The sequence below is a fragment of the Cornus florida genome, unplaced genomic scaffold (genome assembly GCF_030987335.1).
Source record: "Cornus florida cultivar Cherokee Brave unplaced genomic scaffold, ASM3098733v1 CherokeeBrave_3.0.0_Hap2_Chr11, whole genome shotgun sequence".
Classification (NCBI taxonomy): Eukaryota; Viridiplantae; Streptophyta; class Magnoliopsida; order Cornales; family Cornaceae; genus Cornus; species Cornus florida.
Window position 1 is genome coordinate 131055386 of NW_026775581.1, and position 22650 is coordinate 131078035.

General features: G+C 34.7%; 1 protein-coding gene across 1 annotated transcript; it reads right to left on the reverse strand.

The window, feature by feature from the left end:
* Window positions 1-20274: 20274 nt before the first annotated feature.
* On the reverse strand, window positions 20275-22472 carry LOC132285541 (GDSL esterase/lipase At5g37690). Its single transcript, XM_059787729.1, has 6 exons — window positions 22235-22472; window positions 21933-22060; window positions 21673-21799; window positions 21487-21599; window positions 21102-21351; window positions 20275-20926 (listed from the first exon to the last, which is right to left on the reverse strand). Exons 1-6 carry the CDS (start codon window positions 22470-22472, stop codon window positions 20715-20717), a joined length of 1068 nt encoding a protein of 355 aa, XP_059643712.1. The 3' UTR covers window positions 20275-20714.
* Between the last annotated feature and the right edge of the window lie 178 nt (window positions 22473-22650).

The following is a 22650-nucleotide window of genomic DNA, read 5'->3' on the forward strand; positions in this document are numbered from 1 at the left end:
CTACTTTGTTAAGTGATCAATGCAAGTCTATGATAAAGGCATTCAACAGTACAGGAACTCACCCCAAGCTCTGCAGAAACATGATTTATATCGAGATCCCAACACCAATGACCCAATGTGCGAGTAAATAAGCTAAACGCTAGCGAACTAAGAATAGCTTTTTTCACTCCATAAATGAGCCAAAATTTGTAGTTTAAGATTAAATGATGAATAAACACAACTAATGAAAATGTTAATAGGAGCAAAGGATTCTGCATCTATTATGGCTAATAGATTACTTAGTCTCAACACAAACATCTGGCATTTACTCTTTTTTTGCTTACTCGTGATAAAACCGTTACCTCTTTGAAAACGATTCCATCTCAATGGCTCCAACACATTCCTCATAGCCCAACTGTTAAAGAACATCATAGATCATTAAATTTTAAACTTTGGAAGTAACTGAAAAGGTAAAAGGTAATAGAAGAGATGAACTATGAATTTCATGCCACAATTTCTTTGTGGTGAATTGATGCCACTGCTTGGAAGGACCCTAGGATTTTTAGCTTACTCATATGATAAAACCGTTACCTCTTCGTAAAGGATTCCGCCTCAGTGTCTCCAACACATACCTTATAGCCAACTGCCAAAGAACATCACAAATCATTTAATTTTGAACTTTGGAAGCAACTGAAAAACTAATAGGAGAGATGAACTACAAATTTGGTGCCACAATTTCTTTGTAGCATAGTGATGCCACTATTTGGAAGGACCCCTAGGACTGTTTTTTTTTTTTTTTTTTTTCAGTCTGAAATGAATTCTTTAGGGTGGGTGTCTACAGCAGAATGCTTCGTATAATGAATTATCAAATATATGCATAATATTATATGGCACATTTACCTCATTAAAATAGACATCTCTGCTTCATATCCACATATTGCCAATGCCATTTCTCCAGCAATATTGGAAAGGACTCAGGCCAGAAAAAAAGGAATAAATTAGTCACCGCATTCGCTTTTAAAGAAAAAAAAAAAGCAATTTCACTCATTATTTCTATTATCAAATAGATTCGGGCGGATTCGAACCGCCAGCGTTTCGAATCATTAGATATGAGCACTCTTACCATCTTCGAGCTTCAGAGTCTTCTTATTAAAATAGTCTTTAACATGATGAAAATTTTGTTTAAAATACTGCAAGGTAAAGAACAATATAAAAAATAAATTAAATTGGCTTCCTTGAGGAATAATATAATTACATGGACCTCTCTCATTGATTCAACTACTACACTATTAGTCACTCTGAAAACGAGTTGGACTGATAAATGGTAAAGAAATGAGTTAAATATAGTGGATTTATGAATTTTTACCCCCCCAAAAAAAAAAGTGCAAAGAACCCTAAAGACCATCATATGAATCAGGACCATCATCCGGATCAAACCCTCAATACCACCATCCGAATTGAACCCTAAAGACCATCATTTCAATCAATTTTTGTCGATTCTAAATAGGGAGACATTTGAAAATCTAGACAGCATTAATTCATTTGCCACTTAAATTTCAGAAGAACACTGATAAATTTTATATCTGTAAATTTCTTCATATAACTGCAACCAAGTCCAAATTTTGTCCGACAAAACTCATTAAGGGCATCCAAAAAAGAATGGTACACTGAAAGCAGGGAAAAAAAGAAAAAAGAAAAAGAATAAAGTAGCCACCGTATTCACTGTGAAAATGAGTTAAGACTGACAAATGGTAAACAAAGAAGTTAAAATATAATGGACTTCGTAATTTTTTACCCAAAAAAAGTACCCAGAACACATTGTCTCCAAGCCTCTCCCCAATCATTTACGAACCAAATCCAACAGTAAGAAACATGTCATGTCATAAACTGTTGACCACCCACCATGCACTATGATATGGTTTCATGCGCATTTGGTGTGTGGACTTGTAAGCCTTGTATACTAGAACTAGAAGAGAGAAACGCTTGAAGCAAATCCATGTCTACTCCTCATTCAGTACACACATCAGGCAACTAAGGCCAACAAAAATGCATATAAAAAAAGAATAAAATCGATATTTAAAAAAAAAAAAATCATCATATAAATTAGTATATTCCAATTTTCCCTCTAGCACTTCCCATGTTACAGTGTTAAAAGAAGATGCAAATTGAAGAAGTTCTCACACCATCTCAAAAAGCAATTGAAATTAGTCAAACTCGTTAAAGGATTAAATACAGGAATATACACACACACACACACACACACATATATTGAATTAGATACCACAAAGAAAGCATGTGAATTGTTGTTACCTTACACATTGATGCTAGGGAGACACCAAAGAACCAGGTCAAACATTGTTTCCGTTCCATCTTTCCAATCTGCTAAACATTGCAATTGTCAGCGTGCTACCCGTACTCCAAAAGCATCAAAATCAGGAAGCAGTAAGTGAAAACCACAGACGGCCACCAAATAACTCTCAACCAACACAAGTAGAAGATTTGAAAAGTTCCAAAATCCAATTCAACACCAAGCATCTTTCAAAGGAGACCAGCATGCACATTGAAAAACAAGAAGATGCCATCCCAGTCCAGCAGATACACTCGAATACACTAAATTAGAAGACACCCAACTGAAATGATCATTAGGTTAAACAAATGCATTACAGAAAACTATAGAAATATGTTAGCCGAGAAAGTACTCGTTGAAGTTCTACGGTGGCAAAATGGAAATTAATCAAGTCTCTCCATTTCATTTATGAGTATGACTTGAAAAGATATCACGATATTGAAACACCAGATTTTGGTCAAACAGCATAAAGAATACATCCTTTTCGCCAGAAACCATAGTTGCACCAAAGAAATAATTCAGATCCTACTCTGTTCATACGATCAATTACAAAAGAAATAATTAAGATCCTACTTTGTTCAACTGATCAATCATGGAAAGTCCATAAAGGCATTGAACACCACGGGAACTCAACCTGGGATCTGCAGACCCATGATTTAACAAAATCCCCACACCAATGATCCACGTACGAGTAAATAAGTTAAACGCTAGCAGCCTAGGAATAGGATTCCTCCTCTGTGGCTCCAACACATTCCTTGTAGCCAACCAGTAAAGAACATCAAATCATTTAAGTTTAAACTTTGGAAGCAACTTAAAGAGTAATAGATTAAATACGAAATTGCTAACACAATTCTTTGTAAAGAATTGATGCCACTATTTGGAAGGACCCTACGATTGTTTCTTTTCCAGTATTAAATGATTTCTTCTAGCTTGGTGTCTACAATAGCATACTTCATATGATGAAAGATAAAATACACACACACACACACATATAATATTGGACATTTACCTTTTTAAAACACACATCTCAGATTCATACCCACATATTGTAAATGCCATTTCTCCAAAATATTCAGAATGACCAGCAAGAAAAAAAAGAACAAAGTAGCCACCGCACTTGCTTTTAAAGAGAAAATCACTCATTATTTCTATTATCAAATAGATTCGGGCGGATTCGAACCACCAGCCTCTCAAATCATTAGATCTGAGCACTCTTACCATCATCGAGCTTCCGAATCTTTATATAAAAATAGTCTTTAACATGAAGAGAACTTTGTTTAAACAATGCAAGTACAATATATAAAAAAGTAAATTACATTGGCTTCCTTTAGGAATAGCATAATTGCATGGACCTCCCTCGATGATTCAAATACTACACTGGCCACTAACAATACTGCAGTTAAACGTTTTTTCTTGGGTACCAAGCAATAGGGGATAACCAAATAATTTTTTAATCAGCAGGAGAAGCCAGTGTAATTATGCTATGCTTCAGGAAAGGTGGGGGTTTACCCAATACCAAAATAAATAAAAATATACAAAAAAAAATGGGGGGGGGGCGGGGGGTAAAATACAAATTCAGCACAATAAAATAGGAAAAGAACAAATAATTAACCTAAATACAATAATATAGAAAAAGAACAAATAATTAACATAAATACTGCGTATATTAATATAATATATTTATCTATTATATATCAATTATCAAAGTACTTTCAATTGTATATTAGATCTGAGCACTCTTACCATCATCGAGCTTCCGAATCTTTATATTAAAATAGTCTTTAACATGAAGAGAACTTTGTTTAAACAATGCAAGTACAATATATAAAATGTGAAACAACAATATAAAAAGTAAATTCCATTGGCTTCCTTTAGGAATAGCATAACTGCATGGACCTCCCTCAATGATTCAAATACCTCACCGGCCACTAACAATATTGCAGTTAAACATTTTTGCTTCGGTACCAAGCAATAGGGGATAACCAAATAATTTTTTAATCAGCGGGAGAAGCCAGTGTAATTATGCTATGCTTCAGGAAAGGTGGGGGTAATTACCAATACCAAAATAAATAAAAATATACAAAAATAATAATAATAATAATAATAACATAATTAACATTAGGTAAAATACAAATTCAGCACAATAATATACGAAAAGAGCAAATAATTATCATAAATACTGCATATACATGTAAAATAATTGTAATTATTAATATAATTTATTTATCTAATGTATATCAATTATCAAAGTACTTTCAATTGTATATTAAAATCAATTCAACGAAAGATTTTATAAAATAAAAAAATTTGAATTCATGAATTTTTACCCGCAAGACCATCATGATTTGGATCAAACCAGTAAGACCATGGTCTGGATCAAACCCTAACCCCCTCAAGACCCTTATCTGAATCCAGTCCTACAAACAATCCTCTAAATATAATCCTAACCCTAGCTCTCAAGACGTAAAGAGAACCCTCAAGAAAAAATGGTGGACCTGAGAAAACCCTAACTGCGAGTGGAAACCTAACTTATAGGCTGGGTAAATAGATTGGAGGTGACGTCCGATTCCAATCGTAGACGGTTATCTGACCTCCGTGCACCCCCAAACAAATCCGTCTTCTTCGCCGACAGTTAACGTGGAGACGATTCCATGGAGGCGGTCTTGGTGGCGACGAACGAGGCGTCGATGCCGATGAGAGGACTCGGCAACATCACCTTGTGTTTCGTTTGGATGGAGGGATTTAGAGGAATTTGGAAAGAAAAGAAAGGGAAGGACAGTGATGAGTGTGATGAGTGTGTTTGAACGAGAGGAGTAGGAAAGAAAAGAAAAGTTTTGGAGAGATTTGAACGACTAATAATTCTCTAAGGGTATGTTTGGATAGTATTAGTTATGAGAGAAAAGAAAAGGAAAGAAAGGATAGTATTAGTGAGAAAAGAAAAGAAATGATAGTAATAATTTTTATTTGTGTTTGGATAGACAGGGGAGAAAAGAAAAGAAGTGATAGTTATTTTTATTTGGATAAGATAGAGTAGAGAAAAGAAAAGAAAGGATAATAGATAAATTACTTTTTTACCCTTTCATAATCATGGGACTTGAATGGAATAATAAATCTGTGTATTGATTTGTGGAGGCTAATTTTGGTATTATCAAAATACCACTAAAATCACTATCCTTTCTCTCACTATCTCTCCCTATCTTCTCAATTTTGAGGAGAAAGCAAATAAGAGATAAGGGGGATAGCTATCCCTCCCCTATCTCTCCTTATCCCTCCCTATCCCTCCACTTAAGTTACCCAAACACAAACTTACACTATCCTCTCTTTTCTTTTCTCTCCCTATCCCTCCAAATCAACCCTACCAAACACACCCTAAATCTCTCGTTTGGAATGTTTCAAAATTGATTTGATTTGGAGGAATTTGGAGGGAAATTGAACAAATTACGAAAGTATAAGAAGGGGCAAGCTTGATTGAGAGAAGGGTAAAACCATAAATTATTTTTTTTTTCTATCAATTCAAACAAAAATATTATTATTATTATTATTATTATTTTTTTTTTCTCTCATTCATTTAAACATGAATATTATTATATCTATTTTTTTCTTTTTTTCCTATCCTACTCTCTTAGAATTCTTTTCTTTTTTTCTCTTTCTTTTCTCTCCTGGTATCCAAACGAAGCCAAAGGATTTGAGATCCGGTCAATGAATACCAAGTAAAGTTCTGCGTCGTCAAGGAAAGGTTCTTATATTCTACTTGTATATATATATAGGTTGGACACCTGGCAACGCTTACTCCTCACGCATCATATTTTCTTTTCAAATTTTGTTCTCCTAAAATTAAAATGTTTTCGCATTTGTCAAAATACTTACCCCGGACAAATGGTTCGAATCATCGAAAGTAAAAAAAAACTGACTTATTTCAAAATAAATATACAAAATCATCTCCAGCAATATGTTAAAATAAATTTTTTTTTTGTTAAATATACATTGTTACATGATGTGTAAATTTTTTTTTTCTCTCTAACATTTTTTCTCATTCCATTAACGAATTCATTAATGGAATGAAAAATAGAAAGGAGAGATGATATATGACGATAAGGTTATGTAAAAAGGTTGTGTGAAATACATAACAATTTTACATATTAGTGACGTAGTAGTGTATTTTAACAGACGGCTGAAGATAAAAAAAAAAATTACACATTATATGTGGCAATGTATATTTTACACAAAAGAGTATTTTAACATACTATTATAAATACTCTAAAATTTCGCATTTGAAAGATGTACGAATGTCTAAACATTATTGAGTATACCGGAGTAGGGATAATATATTACCTAAATCAATTATAAACAATCTGGCTAGGGGATTTGCAGTAGTCTCTTCCAAATTTTGCTCTCTAAATTAATCACATTTTTCTAGAGTCACGTCAGTTTTTTTTTTTTTTTCAGAGCCACATAAGTAGTTTCTACTTTCTAAATTTTGACCCTACAGATTTTCTCTCTCTAAAAATAATAATTTTTTAACAATAAATATATATATATTTTTACTAATGTTATATTTATAACGGTTATATTTTTCATCTTATATAATAACTCATTTGCTCATCATCTGAAAATCATCACTATATATATATATATATATATATATATATATATATATATATATATATTACCTTTTAAAAATATATATATAGCCTTTAAGCACTGTTTGTGTTAGTCAAACAGTGTTGAAAAAAAAATTGTTTTTTAGGTTAAATTTTTTTTTTTTGAAACTAGTAACTAAAATTTTGATATTTTTAATATATCAATTGCTTTAATATTACAGTATTTGATATTTTTCGTGATTTATTGTTTTCCCAAAAATGAGATTGTTCATTTTTCTTTTTGGAGTAAATAATTAGAATTTAATCCTATTTCATATCAGTGTTGATGGTAGTTCGTGATGATGTGAGGAGATCATTCCACGTCTGTCGGAGATGTTGAGATCAGAGGCTAAGTGGAGCTCCAAGCTAGCACAAGGGACTCTCCATAAAGGAGATTGAGAGAGAAAAGACAGATTTATTTAACACCCCATGGTAGCTCGAGCCCTAGATGACCATTCTCAATGGTTATGATTGTGTATGTGTATACTTTTCAAACCCCGTAAATGATGAGAGTTAAGCCCTATTTATACTATTTTCATTTGGGTAAGGACCCTTGGTAATGAGAGCTAACTCCCTCTTTATCCAATGGTTGTTTTACCTAAGTAAGGACCATTGGTTATGATGGTAACTCCTTTATCCAATAGTAATTCTGTAAGATATATATTTAGTATATTATGTGGTCTCTATTACTCGAGCTCAGCTATTGGGTATTAAACATTCTCTCCCCCTTTTGTAGACCTCGAAGTGAGGCGATTCCTTAGAACTCAGCCACCTAATCACTGATACTCAGATTCCCGCAACTGAAGATAAGAAAAGAGCTTTCCTCGGGGTTCCGCCTTCTCGGCCCTGCGGGCTCTATCCTAACTGTATGTCTTGAGGTCCTTACAATTAGAGGGAGCTCGAGAGAAAAATGCCCGAGGTAACGCCTGCAGGAAGCAACCTAGGAAAAGAGGGGAGGAGGGCCCATCCGATTGGAGCGGGGCGTGTCCACAAGAGAGGAAGGGTAGCGACCCCTTTCTCGGCCAGTGAGTTCAGTTATAGGACGAGTAGCTCGAAAATACTTGGTCCTTTCGGGGGCATGCCAGATAAATATTGGCCAGTTGTGCTTATTTTCAGAGATTGTGCCACTAAAGCAGACGTCGTGGCACGTATATCAACAATCAGCAAGCACAAGAGCCCTGCATGCTATTTTTATCCCTAACAGACTAACAGTGTAGGCTTCATTTTTTTTTTTTTTTTTTTTCCAAACATAGTGTAGACTCATTCAAGCACTGCATTTGGTAAGTCTTCTGCTCATCATGAATATTTCTCGTTATATTATTGATACAAGTATGGGGTATGTAACTAAATCACTAATTGTCTGAGACTCACAGGCCAGACACCTCTCTTTCACATATTTCGGTATTTGTTATGGATAAATAAACCCTTCATATTATTGGGTTTTGAAGTTTATAATAATTCAAATTACATTTTGTAGCTGAACTGGTCAATGAGAAGGAGTTGGTGCAGCAGCAGGAGGAGATGTAAATAGGCTGGAAAAGAGTCGGTCTGCAAGCACTGCATTGGCAGCATCCGAAGGATGGAAAGCGTCCCAGAACACATACTCAATGCGATTGCTGCACATCTTCGAATTAGGTAAGCATAGCCCTCCAATGTTTGTGTCCACATTACAACATGATGTGTTGGAGACTTTAAAACCTGAATCACACAAAGTCAAGTCCCATAAATATTTTGAATTTTTGACAATGAAAAGCTCTTATGAACCCATATATGCTTAATAAGGAGCTAAAACTTTTGTGTTTCTATAAATGAAGCTCACCAAATTGAGGAAATAAGTATGTTTTGTTGTAGACAAGAAAATGCAGTCCTTTACCATAGGCTTTAGGGTTGGTGATCAAATCTAGGACTGCTGGATAGGTATCTGCAAATGCCATTTGTGCCGTTGGGAGGCGTTGATTTAGAGAGTTTATTAGCTTTTGCACTTTGGAATTGAACTGAATCACCCACTTATTGACTTGCTTTAAGCATTGCCCTTTTCTTGATTTCACCCTTTGTGAAGGAATGCAGCCTAGGGGACCAAGTCCATGAAAGACCATCTTTCTTGCACCTAATTGATAGAGCCTCTGCCAAAATCACACACAAACACACAATTCAAACACATGAAAATAGTCATTCTTCTTTATCATAGTTGCTTCAAAATCCAAACGTAAAAAGGAAATGATAGATTTCAATGGGTGGAATGGAGGACGATTCTTCACCGTAAGTTGTTGGTCTAAGGTTGAGTTTGTGTACTAGGACTTGAACCAACATCTTGAGATCTTTGAGAGTTCCGTTTATGACCACGAGGAGGATTCTTTCTACGAGAGGATGAAGCCGTGGACATTTCTAGAAATTGAAACTGAAATTTCAGAAGGAATACTTAGAACACATATCTAAAGAAAAATTCACTTAAATTTGTTTGGAGTGAAGATTAATAAAAAAAATTCAATTATTATATACTGGAAATTTCAAAGCTCAAATTGGTTTTGACTGAGAATTAATGATTATAATTGAAAATGATTTTGAACCAATGTACCAATTTAAGTTTTATACTAATTTAAGTTTTATGCTTAAAAACCCAAAAAAAAATTCAGATAATATGATCTAGGTAATAAAGTTTACAAATTCATCAAAATAAAATGGAATTCAAAGATAAATTGAAAATAAAGGGGTCTGAAAACAACATATATTTCTAAGATTTAATTGATATGAAATAAATTCATAGATTAGTCATATGACAAATGCATAACTACTAGAAATTTAAATTAACAAACCAAGAGAGTAGCAATTTCTACTCAAATATGTTCTTTCCATGTGAGGAGAAAGTCTACAGTGAAATCAAGGGTTTCATGGATGAGAGATGAAAAAGCAATGAACTCTAAAATTTGTTGAAAATAGATCAACTAAAATGCAAGAACTCATAACTTTGAGATGGAATTTGAGGAAAGGAGTTACCTGTGAAGATGCCCAATGGAGGAAATATTTCAACCCTAGCCGAGAGAGTGCTCTGGAATAAGCCTCTGTTATGTCTAGAATGGAGTTAGTATACTGAATGGAAAGTGCCGAGATAGATTATGAAAGCCTACTGTGCACTTAAAATGAAACCGAGAATCCTGTGTATGTGGGTTTCATTGATTGAGCCGGCTCACTAGTTCATAGAGCCGGCTCAATGAAGTTTCTTGGAGCCGGCTCACTAGTTCATAGAGCCGGCTCAATGAAGTTTCTTGGAGCCGGCTCTTCTATTTCATGGAGCCGGCTCTTTCATTCTTTTGCCCTGCATCCAAGTGCAAATGTGAGATGCCGAGAGCAAGGAGATGTAATCCATCAATTGAGCAGGCTCCTCCTTCTGAAGAGAGACGTCTCCATTTATGTGTATTGAGCCGGCTCAAGCAAAATTGGAGCCGGCTCTTTACAACCTGCATGAGATCCCGAGAGTTGAGTGTTTAAATGACTGTGTGTGAGCCGGCTCATTGTAGAATTGGAGACTGCTCTTACTGAAATCTGCATGAGATCCTGAGAGCAACAATAGTGTATGCAGATTATGGTTTAGGTTAGAAGCCGTCTCTTGTTTTTATAGAGCCTGCTCTCTTAGTTTATAGAAACTGCTCTTTCTTAAAAACATAAAGATCCCGAGAGTATGCACTTTGAAATCGTTTGTGAAGCCTGCTCTGCTTTGTGTGGAGACAGCTCTTTTTCTGAATGGAGCTGGCTCTTTAGCTGCTAGAGTTACTTTAATATTTCTTCTTCTGCAGACATACCTATTTCTCTTCTGAGCAAGCAAAATCTGTCCTCTTGGAGTGGTTTTGTGAAAATATCTGCTAGTTGTTTTTCAGTATTAATAAATACAAGCTCAATGTCTCCTTTTGAGACATGATCCCTAAGAAAATGGTACCTAATTTCTATATGCTTTGTCCTTGAATGCTGAATAGGATTTTTTGAGATACATATTGCACTTGTATTATCACACATAATAGGAACATGATCAAAGTAAAGTCCAAAATCCTCAAGCTGTTGCTTAATGTAAAGCGTTTGAGTGCAACAACTACCGGCTGCAATATATTCAGCTTCTGTCGTTGATAAAGCTACAGAATTTTGTTTCTTGCAAGACCAAGATACTAATGATTGTCCTAAGAAATGACAAGTTCCGCTAGTACTTTTTCTATCAACTTTGCATCCTCCAAAATCAACGTCCGAATAACCGACAAGCTCAAATGATGTATGCCTAGGATACCAAAGCCCTAAGAATGTAGTAAAACTTAAATAACGAAAGATGCGTTTAACGGCACATAGATGAGATTCTTTAGGGCAAGATTGAAAACGAGCGCATAAGCATACACTAAACATGATGTCCGGTCTACTTGCGGTTAAGTATAAAAGACTACCAATCATACCCCTATATTTTTTAATATCTACATTAGTGCCCTTTTCATCTTTGTCAAGTTTCAAAGATGAGCTCATTGGAGTATTGGCATGTTTGACTTCCTCCAAGCCAAATTTCTTTAGCAAATCTTTAACATACTTGGATTGGCAAACAAAAATGCGATCAAGTGTTTGTTTGATTTGCAACCCTAAGAAGAAAGTAAGTTCACCCATCATGCTCATTTCGAATTCATTTTGCATGCTAGAAGCAAATTTTTCACATAGCACACTATTGGTTGATCCAAAGATAATATCATCAACGTAAATTTGAATAACCAACAGGTTGCTATCAATGGTTTTAGTAAAAAGAGTATTGTCAATTTTTCCTCTAACAAAACCATTAGCAAGTAAGAAACCACTTAGTCTTTCATACCAAGCTCTTGGAGCTTGTTTCAAACCATACAAAGCTTTTGATAATTTGAAGACATGGTTTGGATAAATGTAGCTTTCAAAGCCCGGCGGTTGTTCTACATATACTTCTTCTTCAATGAATCCATTTAATAAAGCACTTTTTACATCCATTTGATATAACTTAAAGTTCTTATGGGATGCAAAAGCAAGGAGCATTCTTATAGTTTCAAGTCTAGCTACGAGGGCAAAGGTCTCCTCATAATCAATTCCTTCTTCTTGATTATAGCCTTGAGCAACAAGCCTTGCCTTGTTTCTCATAATTATTCCCGATTCATCCTTTTTGTTCCTAAATACCCATTTTGTGCCAATGATAGTTTGATCTTTAGGCTTTGGAACCAAATGCCAGACTTTATTCCTTTCGAATTGGTTAAGTTCTTCTTGCATGGCCAAGAGCCAAGATTCATCATTTTCGGCTTCATGAATATTTTTTTGTTCAAGTTGGGAAACAAAAGCCACATAATTGCAAATGTTACTCGTTTGAGACCTAGTGCTTATTCCTTTAGATGGATCGCCAATGATTTGATTTATCGGATGATTAGGCACTTGCTTCCAAGCCTTAGGAAGAGTGTCTTTATGAGAGAGACTTTCTTTTAGAACATCTTTGGAGCTATCTTCAAGAGAAGAATCATTTAAATCAAAATTTTCAATATTCTTTTCAATCTCAATCACATCTTCATTATCATCTAATGAACGTCTAAGAGGGGGTAATGGTGATTCATCGAATACAACATGTATTGATTCCACAACCACTCGTGTTCTTTTGTTAAACACTCTAAATGCTTTGCTACGAGAAGAATATCCTAGAAAAATACCTTCATCCGATTTAGGTTCAAATTTTCCTAGATTATCTTTGTCATTTAACACGAAACATTTACACCCAAAGACTTTAAAGTATCCAATGTTTGGCTTTCTTTTGTTCCAAAGATCATAAGGAGTCTTATTAAGGAGTTTTCTAATAATGACTCTATTTATGACATAGCATGAGGTGCTAACGGCTTCGGCCCATAGAGATCTAGGAGAATTATGTTCATTTAACATAGTCCTAGCCATTTCTTGGAGAGACCTATTTTTTCTTTCAACAACTCCATTTTGTTGAGGAGTCCTAGGAGCTGAAAGATTATGAATGTATCCATTGTCATCACAGAATCTTTCCACATCTTGGTTATCGAACTCTCTACCTCTATCACTTCTAATGGACTTAATTTTACATTCTTTTTCATTTTCAACTCTCTTACAAAATTTAGCAAAGATTGTATGAACCTCATTCTTGTGTGTAAGGAAAAATACCCAAGTGAATCTAAAGAAGTCATCCACAATGACAAATGCATAGAGTTTTCCACCAAGACTAGCAATCCTCTCCGGACCGAATAAGTCCATGTGAATTAATTCAAGTGGTCTTGAAGTCGTTATATCCTTTTTCCTTTTAAATGATGACTTGATTTGCTTGCCTATTTGGCATGCGCTACATGTTTTATCTTTAGAAAAATTAGTCTTTGGGAGGCCTTTGACCAATTCATTCTTAGATAGTTTTGAAATCAAATCCATACTAGCATGACCCAACCTTCTATGCCACAACCAACTATTTTCATTTGAGGATACAAGACATTTGACATCTTGATCATGTAATTCACACAAAAGCAAAGTATATACATTACCATTTCTTAGAGCATGGAAAACTTCTACATTATCCTTTTTGACAATGCACTTGTCCGATTTAAACAAAACATCATATCCTTTATCACATAATTGGCTAATACTAAACAGATTATGTTTTAAGCCTTTAACAAGTAACACATCATCAATAGATAAGGAGGAGGAGATACCAATAGTTCCAATGCCAATGACTTTGCCTTTTGAGTTGTCGCCGAATGTGACGCTTCCTCCTTTATGAGGTTTGATGGAGCGAAATTTTAATTGATCTCCCGTCATATGCCTTGAGCATCCGCTATCAAGGAACCATTTGTCCTTGGATGAATATGGAGACTTTAAGCAAACCTACAAAAGGAATTTGAATAATCTTCTTTTGGTACCCACATTCTCTTGGGTCCATGAGAGTTAGGAAGAGGTGTATAAGTCCCTTTAATAACCTAAACTTCTTTTGTCCTACATGGCCTAATAGGACAATGATTGATCTTATGTCCTGTTTTTTTACAATAGTTACATTGTGGACTAAAAGAGGAATTTTTAACAAAGTAATTGTTCAAAGGTATTCTCTTTTTCAATAAACAAGAATCTTTGTTGTGAGGATCAAATCCAAGTCTATCCTTGGCATAAGCATTTCTTTGCTTTCCAAGTATGAGACCCAAATTCTCTCTACCTTTTGTGAATTTAGCTAAAGTTTCAATTTGATCTTCAATTATAACTTTCAATGATTTATTTTCAGAAATTAAATCAATTGAAACCGATTCTTTAGCTAATTCTTTTTCCTTTTTCAAAGCTTCATTTTCAAGTTGAGATTTTTCAAGGTTTTGAGAGATGATATACATTTCCCTCTTGAGAGTAGCACATTTTTGAACCATTTTGCCTAATTCATCATGCAATTCTCTAAAAGCATCTAGCAAATAGTTGTGTGCATCAACCAATTCATCATAAGTAGTTTCCAAATTAAATGAGTTATGATTAGAATTTATCTCATCTTCATCGGCCATGAGACAAAGATTAACCAATTCATTGAGTTCATCGTCACTTTCGGATCCATTTGAATCATCATCCTCCCATGTAGCTTGCATGGCTTTGCCTTTCTTTTTCCTTTCCTTTTCATTTTTGTAGGCATAGCAATCGGACTTGAAGTGCCCCGGTTTTCCACAATGGAAGCAAGTAGGTGCTTCTCTTTTTCCTTGCTCACTAGACGACCCATTTCTTTTGAAGTGGTTGCTCTTTTGGAACTTCTTCATTTGAAGAATTCTTCTTACAGTTTTGGTAATGAGAGCAACTTCTTCTTCTTCTTCACCATGAGGAACTTTATCAATTGTAACTTCTTTGGTAGTAGCTTGTAGAGCTATATCCTTCTTTTGAGTTTCTTCATCTCTATCATTCATTTCTAGCTCGTAAGCCATTAATGAACCAATAAGTTCGTCAATGGGAAGTGTGTTAAGATCTTTTGCTTCTTGGACGGCGGTCTTCTTAGCTTCCTAATTCTTTGGCAAAGATCTAAGGATTTTTCTTACATTGTCGGATGATGTATATTTTCTTCCAAGAGCTTTCAAGGGATTAACAATGTTAGTAAAACGAGAGTACATTTCACTAATAGTTTCTTTGTTATTCATGGTAAAAAGTTCATATTTATGGACAAGCATATTCATTTTGGATTCTTTAACATGACTAGTGCCTATATAGGTAACTTCAAGTTTATCCCAAATTTCTTTGGCCGTTTCGCAATCCGAAATTCTATTGAATTCGTCTTTGCTTAAGGCACAATAGAGATTAGTGATAGCCTTGACATTACATTGTACAAGCCTACGGTCATTGAGGGTCCATTCAATATCGGGTGTTCGAACATTTTCACCTTCTACTATCTTAGTTGGAACATGGTCTCCTTTTTCTATGGCTTTCCAAACATCTACATCTATGCCTCTTAAGAATGCTCTCATTTTGATTTTCCAATAGTTGTAGTCACTTCCATCAAACCAAGGGGGTCTATTGTTAGATTGACCTTCTTGATGGAAATTTATATTGGCCATGATCGTTCTCTAAGATGATTAGTCTTTTTCTAGAGATTAGGCTCTGATACCAATTGTTAGTCACTAATTGACTCTAGAGGGGGGGTGAATAGAGTCAAGGATCAATTTTTTCAATTTAAAAATTATATTTCTACCAAACTGTTAAATATCAGTTTATTGAAATATTCAAGCAAAATAAAGCACAAAAATAAGAGAGATAGAGATAAGAGATTGCAAACAAAGACTCGGTGATTTAGCGAGGTTCGGAAACTCCTACTCCTCGGCTCAAGATCCCCCTTGAGACTTCCCAAATTCACTAGAGCTTCTCCTTAATGGTGGAGAGCAAACCTTCGCTTTTGAAACAAGATCTTGCTTCTCTTCTTTGCTAGGAGAACACCCTTCTCCTAGGCTTTCTTTTGGGTTACACCAACCCTTTACAATAGCTTTGAAGTTTGAAGAAACAAGTGTACAAGAATCTCTCAAAGATAGATTACAGAGTTTAGCTCACAACTATAGAAAAGATGAATATACGTGAAGCTCAGAATTACTACAGTGATATGAAATAACAGAGAAGGAATGAAAGCTCAGAATACTTCTTTAATGCTTTTCAAGGAATGATAGAATGTTCTCTATGAAAAAGATATTTTAGTTTGAAGACCAACCTCAGTATTTATAAAAACAACAGAGTTCAATATAGCTGTTAGAGGTTGTTGAGAACATTTAATGAAAATGTTTACGTTATAGTTCAAAACCCTAAAGAGAGCCGTCTCTTGAAAACCAAAGAGCCTGCTCTTTGTTCATTTTCCTTGGAAAGAGCCTGCTCAATAAAAACGTGAGCCTGCTCTTTATTTTGAAGATCCATTTTCGTAGCCTTCTTGGAACAAAAAGAGCCCTCTCTTTCTTTTGATTGAGCCCTCTCTTTTTCTTAAATACTTCTCAAAGACTTACTGGAGTTAAAGAAAAGAACCTTCTCAGAGCTCACTGAATAAGAGAAAAGAGCCTTCTCTTTATTTTATGGAGCCTTCTCCATCTCACATTATGATACTTAATATGAAATTCTTTAAGTCCTGTGAATGTGATCATGAGCTGATTTTATTTTCTTTGAGAAATAAAATGGGAATGCAATGCATGGATTGAATTTTGAGCTTCAAATATATTCAAATTAACTTTGACATTAAATCTTAAGCTCTCACCATCTAATCTACCCTTTTCTTCAATCTTTGACCATGATCGGTTAGCCTTTGATGGAGTACTTGAATAATCTTTGAATTCTTGCTTGAATAATCTTTGAATTCTTGCAACTTCAATGCTTCCTTGAATCCATTGCTTGAGTACTTGGAATGCTTCTGGCTCATTATTGAGGATTGAATTAATTGATCAACTATATAGCACTCAAGGAAAATATTAGTACATAAACATCATTAATGGTTTGTAATCATCAAAATATAAGATTGACCTTTAGATTAAATCCTTAGGCCATCACTGGCCACTAACAATATTGCAGTTAAACATTTTTGCTTCGGTACCAAGCAATAGGGGATAACCAAATAATTTTTTAATCAGCGGGAGAAGCCAGTGTAATTATGCTATGCTTCAGGAAAGGTGGGGGTAATTACCAATAGCAAAATAAATAAAAATATACAAAAAATAATAATAATAATAATAATAACATTAGGTAAAATACAAATTCAGCACAATAATATACGAAAAGAGCAAATAATTATCATAAATACTGCATATACATGTAAAATAATTGTAATTATTAATATAATTTATTTATCTAATGTATATCAATTATCAAAGTAATTTCAATTGTATATTAAAATCAATTCAACGAAAGATTTTATAAAATAAAAAAATTTGAATTCATAAATTTTTACCTGCAAGACCATCATCATTTGGATCAAACCAGTAAGACCATGGTCTGGATCAAACCCTAACCCCCTCAAGACCCTTATCTGAATCCAGTCCTCTAAACAATCCTCGCAAGACCTAAAGAGAACCCTCAAGAAAAAATGGTGGACCTGAGAAAACCCTAACTGCGAGTGGAAACCTAACTTATAGGCTGGGTAAATAGATTGGAGGTGACGTCCGATTCCAATCGTAGACGGTTATCTGACCTCCGTGCGCCCCCAAACAAATCCGTCTTCTTCGCCGACAGTTAACGTGGAGACGATTCCATCGGAGGCGGTCTTGGTGGCGACGAACGAGGCGTCGATGCCGATGAGAGGACTCGGCAACATCACCTTGTGTTTCGTTTGGATGGAGGGATTTAGAGGAATTTGGAAAGAAAAGAAAGGGGATGAGTGTGTTTGAACGAGAGGAGTAGGAAGGAAAAGAAGAGTTTTGGAGAGATTTGAACGAATAATAATTCTCTAAATCTCTCGTTTGGAATGCTCCAAAATTGATAAGATTTGGAGAATTTGGAGGGAAATTGAACAAATTACGAAAGTAATCTTGAGAGAAGGGGCAAGCTTGATTGAGAAAAGGGTAAAACCATAAACTATTTTTTTTTCTATCAATTCAAACAAAAATATTACTTTTTTTTTTTTTCATCTAAACATGAATATTATTATATCTATTTTTTTCTTTTTTTTCCTATCCTATTCTCTTATAATTCTTTTCTTTTTTTCTCTTTCTTTTCTCTCCTGGTATCCAAACGAAGCCAAAGGATTTGAGATCCGGTCGATGAATACCAAGTAAAGTTCTGCGTCGTCGAGGAAAGGTTCTTATATTCTACGTGTGTATATATATATAGGTTGGACACCTGACAAAGCTTACTCCTCACGCATCATATTTTCTTTTCAAATTTTGTTCTCCTAAAATTAAAATGTTTTCGCATTTGTCAAAATACTTACCCCCGGACAAATGGTACGAATCATCGAAAGTAGAATAAAACTGACTTATTCTTCAAAAAAAAAAAAAAAAATGACTTATTTCAAAATAAATAAATAAATAAAAACTAAACTGACTGAGGTAAAAGGTTATAAATTTATTTACTTGTTAAGTGATAATTAGTCTTGGATTATACAAAATCATCTCCAGCAATATGTTAAAATAATTTTTTTTTTTTGTTAAATATACATTGTTACATGATGTGTAAATTTTTTTTTCTCTCTAACATTTTTTCTCATTCCATTAATGAATTCTTTAATGGAATGAAAAATAGAAAGGAGAGATGATATATGACGATAAGGCTATGTAAAAAGGTTGTGTGAAATACATAACAATTTTACATACTAGTGACGTAGCAGTGTATTTTAACAGACTGCTGAAGATAAAAAAAAAAAAAAAAATTACACATTATACGTGGCAATGTATATTTTACACAAAAGAGTATTTTAACATACTACTATAAATACTCTAAAATTTCGCATTTGGAAGATGTATGAATGCCTAAACATTATTGAGTATACCGGAGTAGGGATAATATATTACCTAAATCAATTATAAACAATCTGGCTAGGGGATTTGCAGTAGTCTCTTCCAAATTTTGCTCTCTAAATTAATCACATTTTTCTAGAGTCACGTCAGTTTTTTTTTTTCAGAGCCACATAAGTAGTTTCTACTTTCTAAATTTTAACCCTACAGATTTTCTCTCTCTAAAAATAATAATTTTTTAACAATAAATATATATATATATTTTTACCAGTGTTATATTTATAACGGTTATATTTTTCATCTTATATAATAACTCATTTGCTCATCATCTGAAAATCATCACTATATATATATATATATATATATATATTACCTTTTAAAAATATATATATAGCCTTTAAGCACTGTTTGTGTTAGTCAAACAGTGTTTTAATGGCTGCATTGAAAGGTTTAAATCAATGAAAAAAAATTTTATTTTTTAGGTTAAATTTTTTTTTTTTGAAACTAGTAACTAAAATTTTGATATTTTTAATATATCAATTGCTTTAATATTACAGTATTTGATATTTTTCGTGATTTATTGTTTTCCCAAAAATGAGATTGTTCAATTTTCTTTTTGGAGTAAATAATTAGAATTTAATCCTATTTCATATCAGTGTTGATGGTAGTCCGTTATGATGTGAGGAGATCATTCCATGTCTGTCGGGGATGTTGAGATCAGAGGTTAAGTGGAGCTCCAAGTTAGCACAAGGGACTCTCCGTAAAGGAGATTGAGAGAGAAAAGGCAGATTTGTTTAACACCCCATGATAGCTTAAGCCCTAGATGACCATTCTCAATGGTTATGATCGTGCATGTGTATACTTTTCAACCCTCCTAAATAGTGAGAGTTAAGCCTTATTTATACTATTTTTATTTGGGTAAGGACCCTTGGTAATGAGAGCTAACTCCCTCTTTATCCAATGGTTGTTTTACCTGAGCAAGGACCCTTGGTTATGATGGTAACTCCTTTATCCAATAGTAATTTTGTAAGATATATATTTAGTATATTATGTGGTCTCTATTACTCGAGCTCAGCTATTGGGTATTAAACATTTTCTCCCTCTTGTGTAGACTTCGAAGTGAGGCGATTCCTTAGAACTCAGCCACCTAATCACTGATACTCAGATTCCCGCAACTGAAGATAAGGAAAGAGCCTTCCTCGGCGTTTCGCCTTCTCGGCCCTGCGGGCTCGTCCTTACAGTTAAAGGGAGCTCGAGAGAAAAATGCCCGAGGTAACGCCTGCAGGAAGCAACCTAGGAAAAGAGGGGAGGAGGGCCCATCCAACTGGAGCGGGGCGTGTCCACAAAAGAAGAAGGGTAGCGACCCCTTTCTCGGCCAGTGAGTTCAATTATAGGACGAGTAGCTCGAGAATACTTGGTTCTTTCAGGGGCATGCCGGATAAATATTGGCCAATTGTGCTTATTTTCAGAGATTGTGCCACTAAAGCAAACGTCGTGGCACGTATATCAACAATCAGCAAGCACAAGAACCCTGCATGCTATTTTTATCCCTAACAGACTAACAGTGTAGGCTTCATTTTTTTTTTTTTTTTTTTTTCAAACATAGTGTAGACTCATTCAAGCACTGCATTTGGTAAGTCTTCTGCTCATCATGAATATTTCTCGTTATATTATTGATACAAGTATGGGGTATGTAACTAAATCACTAATTGTCTGAGACTCACAGGCCAGACACCTCTCTTTCACATATTTCGGTATTTGTTATGGATAAATAAACCCTTCATATTATTGGGTTTTGAAGTTTATAATAATTCAAATTACATTTTGTAGCTGAACTGGTCAATGAGAAGGAGTTGGTGCAGCAGCAGGAGGAGATGTAAATAGGCTGGAAAAGAGTCGGTCTGCAAGCACTGCATTGGCAGCATCCGAAGGATGGAAAGCGTCCCAGAACACATACTCACTGCGATTGCTGCACATCTTCGAATTAGGTAAGCATAGCCCTCCAATGTTTGTGTCCACATTACAACATGATGTGTTGGAGACTTTAAAACCTGAATCACACAAAGTCAAGTCCCATAAATATTTTGAATTTTTGACAATGAAAAGCTCTTGTGAACCCATATATGCTTAATAAGGAGCTAAAACTTTTGTGTTTCTATAAATGAAGCTCACCAAATTGAGGAAATAAGTATGTTTTGTTGTAGACAAGAAAATGCAGTACTTTACCATAGGCTTTAGGGTTGGTGATCAAATCTAGGACTGCTGGATAGGTATCTGCAAATGCCATTTGTGCCGTTGGGAGGCGTTGATTTAGAGAGTTTATTAGCTTTTGCACTTTGGAATTGAACTGAATCACCCACTTATTGACTTGCTTTAAGCATTGCCCTTTTCTTGATTTCACCCTTTGTGAAGGAATGCAGCCTAGGGGACCAAGTCCATGAAAGACCATCTTTCTTGCACCTAATTGATAGAGCCTCTGCCAAAATCACACACAAACACACAATTCAAACACATGAAAATAGTCATTCTTCTTTATCATAGTTGCTTCAAAATCCAAACGTAAAAAGGAAATGATAGATTTCAATGGGTGGAATGGAGGATGATTCTTCACCGTAAGTTGTTGGTCTAAGGTTGACATTAAGAGTTCGATGAACTCGTCGTGTGTGTACTGCTGACCGTCAGCTAAGAAGGGTTGCAAGAAATTATTGACATAGTCATTGCTACCTGAAAACATATTAGAATACAGAGTGTTATATATGTATAAATATAATACAGAGTGTTAAGATTAGGAGAGTACCAATTCCAATGAAGTACACGGCTTCATTGCAAAATTTGTTTGCAGCCTCCCCTCCAAGTTTAGTCTTGATTGTTTCCTTTGTCTTGTTGAAATTATTTATTTGATCATCGAAGGATAATCTTTGAATCTAAAATACAGATGGTAACACAAAAAAAAAAAAAAATTATAAAGCATGAAAAAAAAAAAAAAAAACATGTACATCATATCCATTGATTCAAAAATAGAAAAAGAAAAAAAGATGAAGAAGGGTGGTGCATTACGAAATAAAGTCCTGTGTCATTAAGAATTCCTGCTCCACCAGATGCATAATTAACCCCTTTAAGGATTGCGTTGTCATTTGATGACAAAGAGAGATAAGGTGGCGGTGATGGAATTCCAAGCTTTTCAGCTGCAATTTGATAACAAAAAAATAAAATAAAATAAAATAATAAAAGGAGGGATAAAAACACTAAAAATTGCATAGTAGTAAAGAGTATTGTCTAAATCACAGTAAATATATATTAACCAAGAGATTAGCTTAAACTATGCAAGAGAAATAAATTGTTTGGGATGATCACGTTACATATTATATCGCCGATAGTCCTCCCATTTGTGAATCGTCCTGTAGGTTGGCCACCAGTATAATCAATACCGTAGTAAGGAAAATTTGATTTTGCAAGGGAGAGTTGCAGGAAATTGTTGTTTCCGACCTCTGTCAACGAGTCACCGAACACAAATGTTACTAGTGATGCAGAGGAGGAAGGCACAGTTGCCATGGCTGTGGCAATCAAAACTGCCAATGCTAGGCTTAGCATTTCCATCTTTTTTGTTGCTTCTTGTTGTCTGAAGGAATGACCATAGGGACATAAGAATTTATACTATCTTTCTGTAACTATGCATTGCATTTTAGTCATGCCCAGTTCTTCAAGTTTTCACAAATTGGGTGAGTCATTGAAGATCCTAGTGTTGTGAAAAAGGGCACTTTTGTGGGAAGTTCAA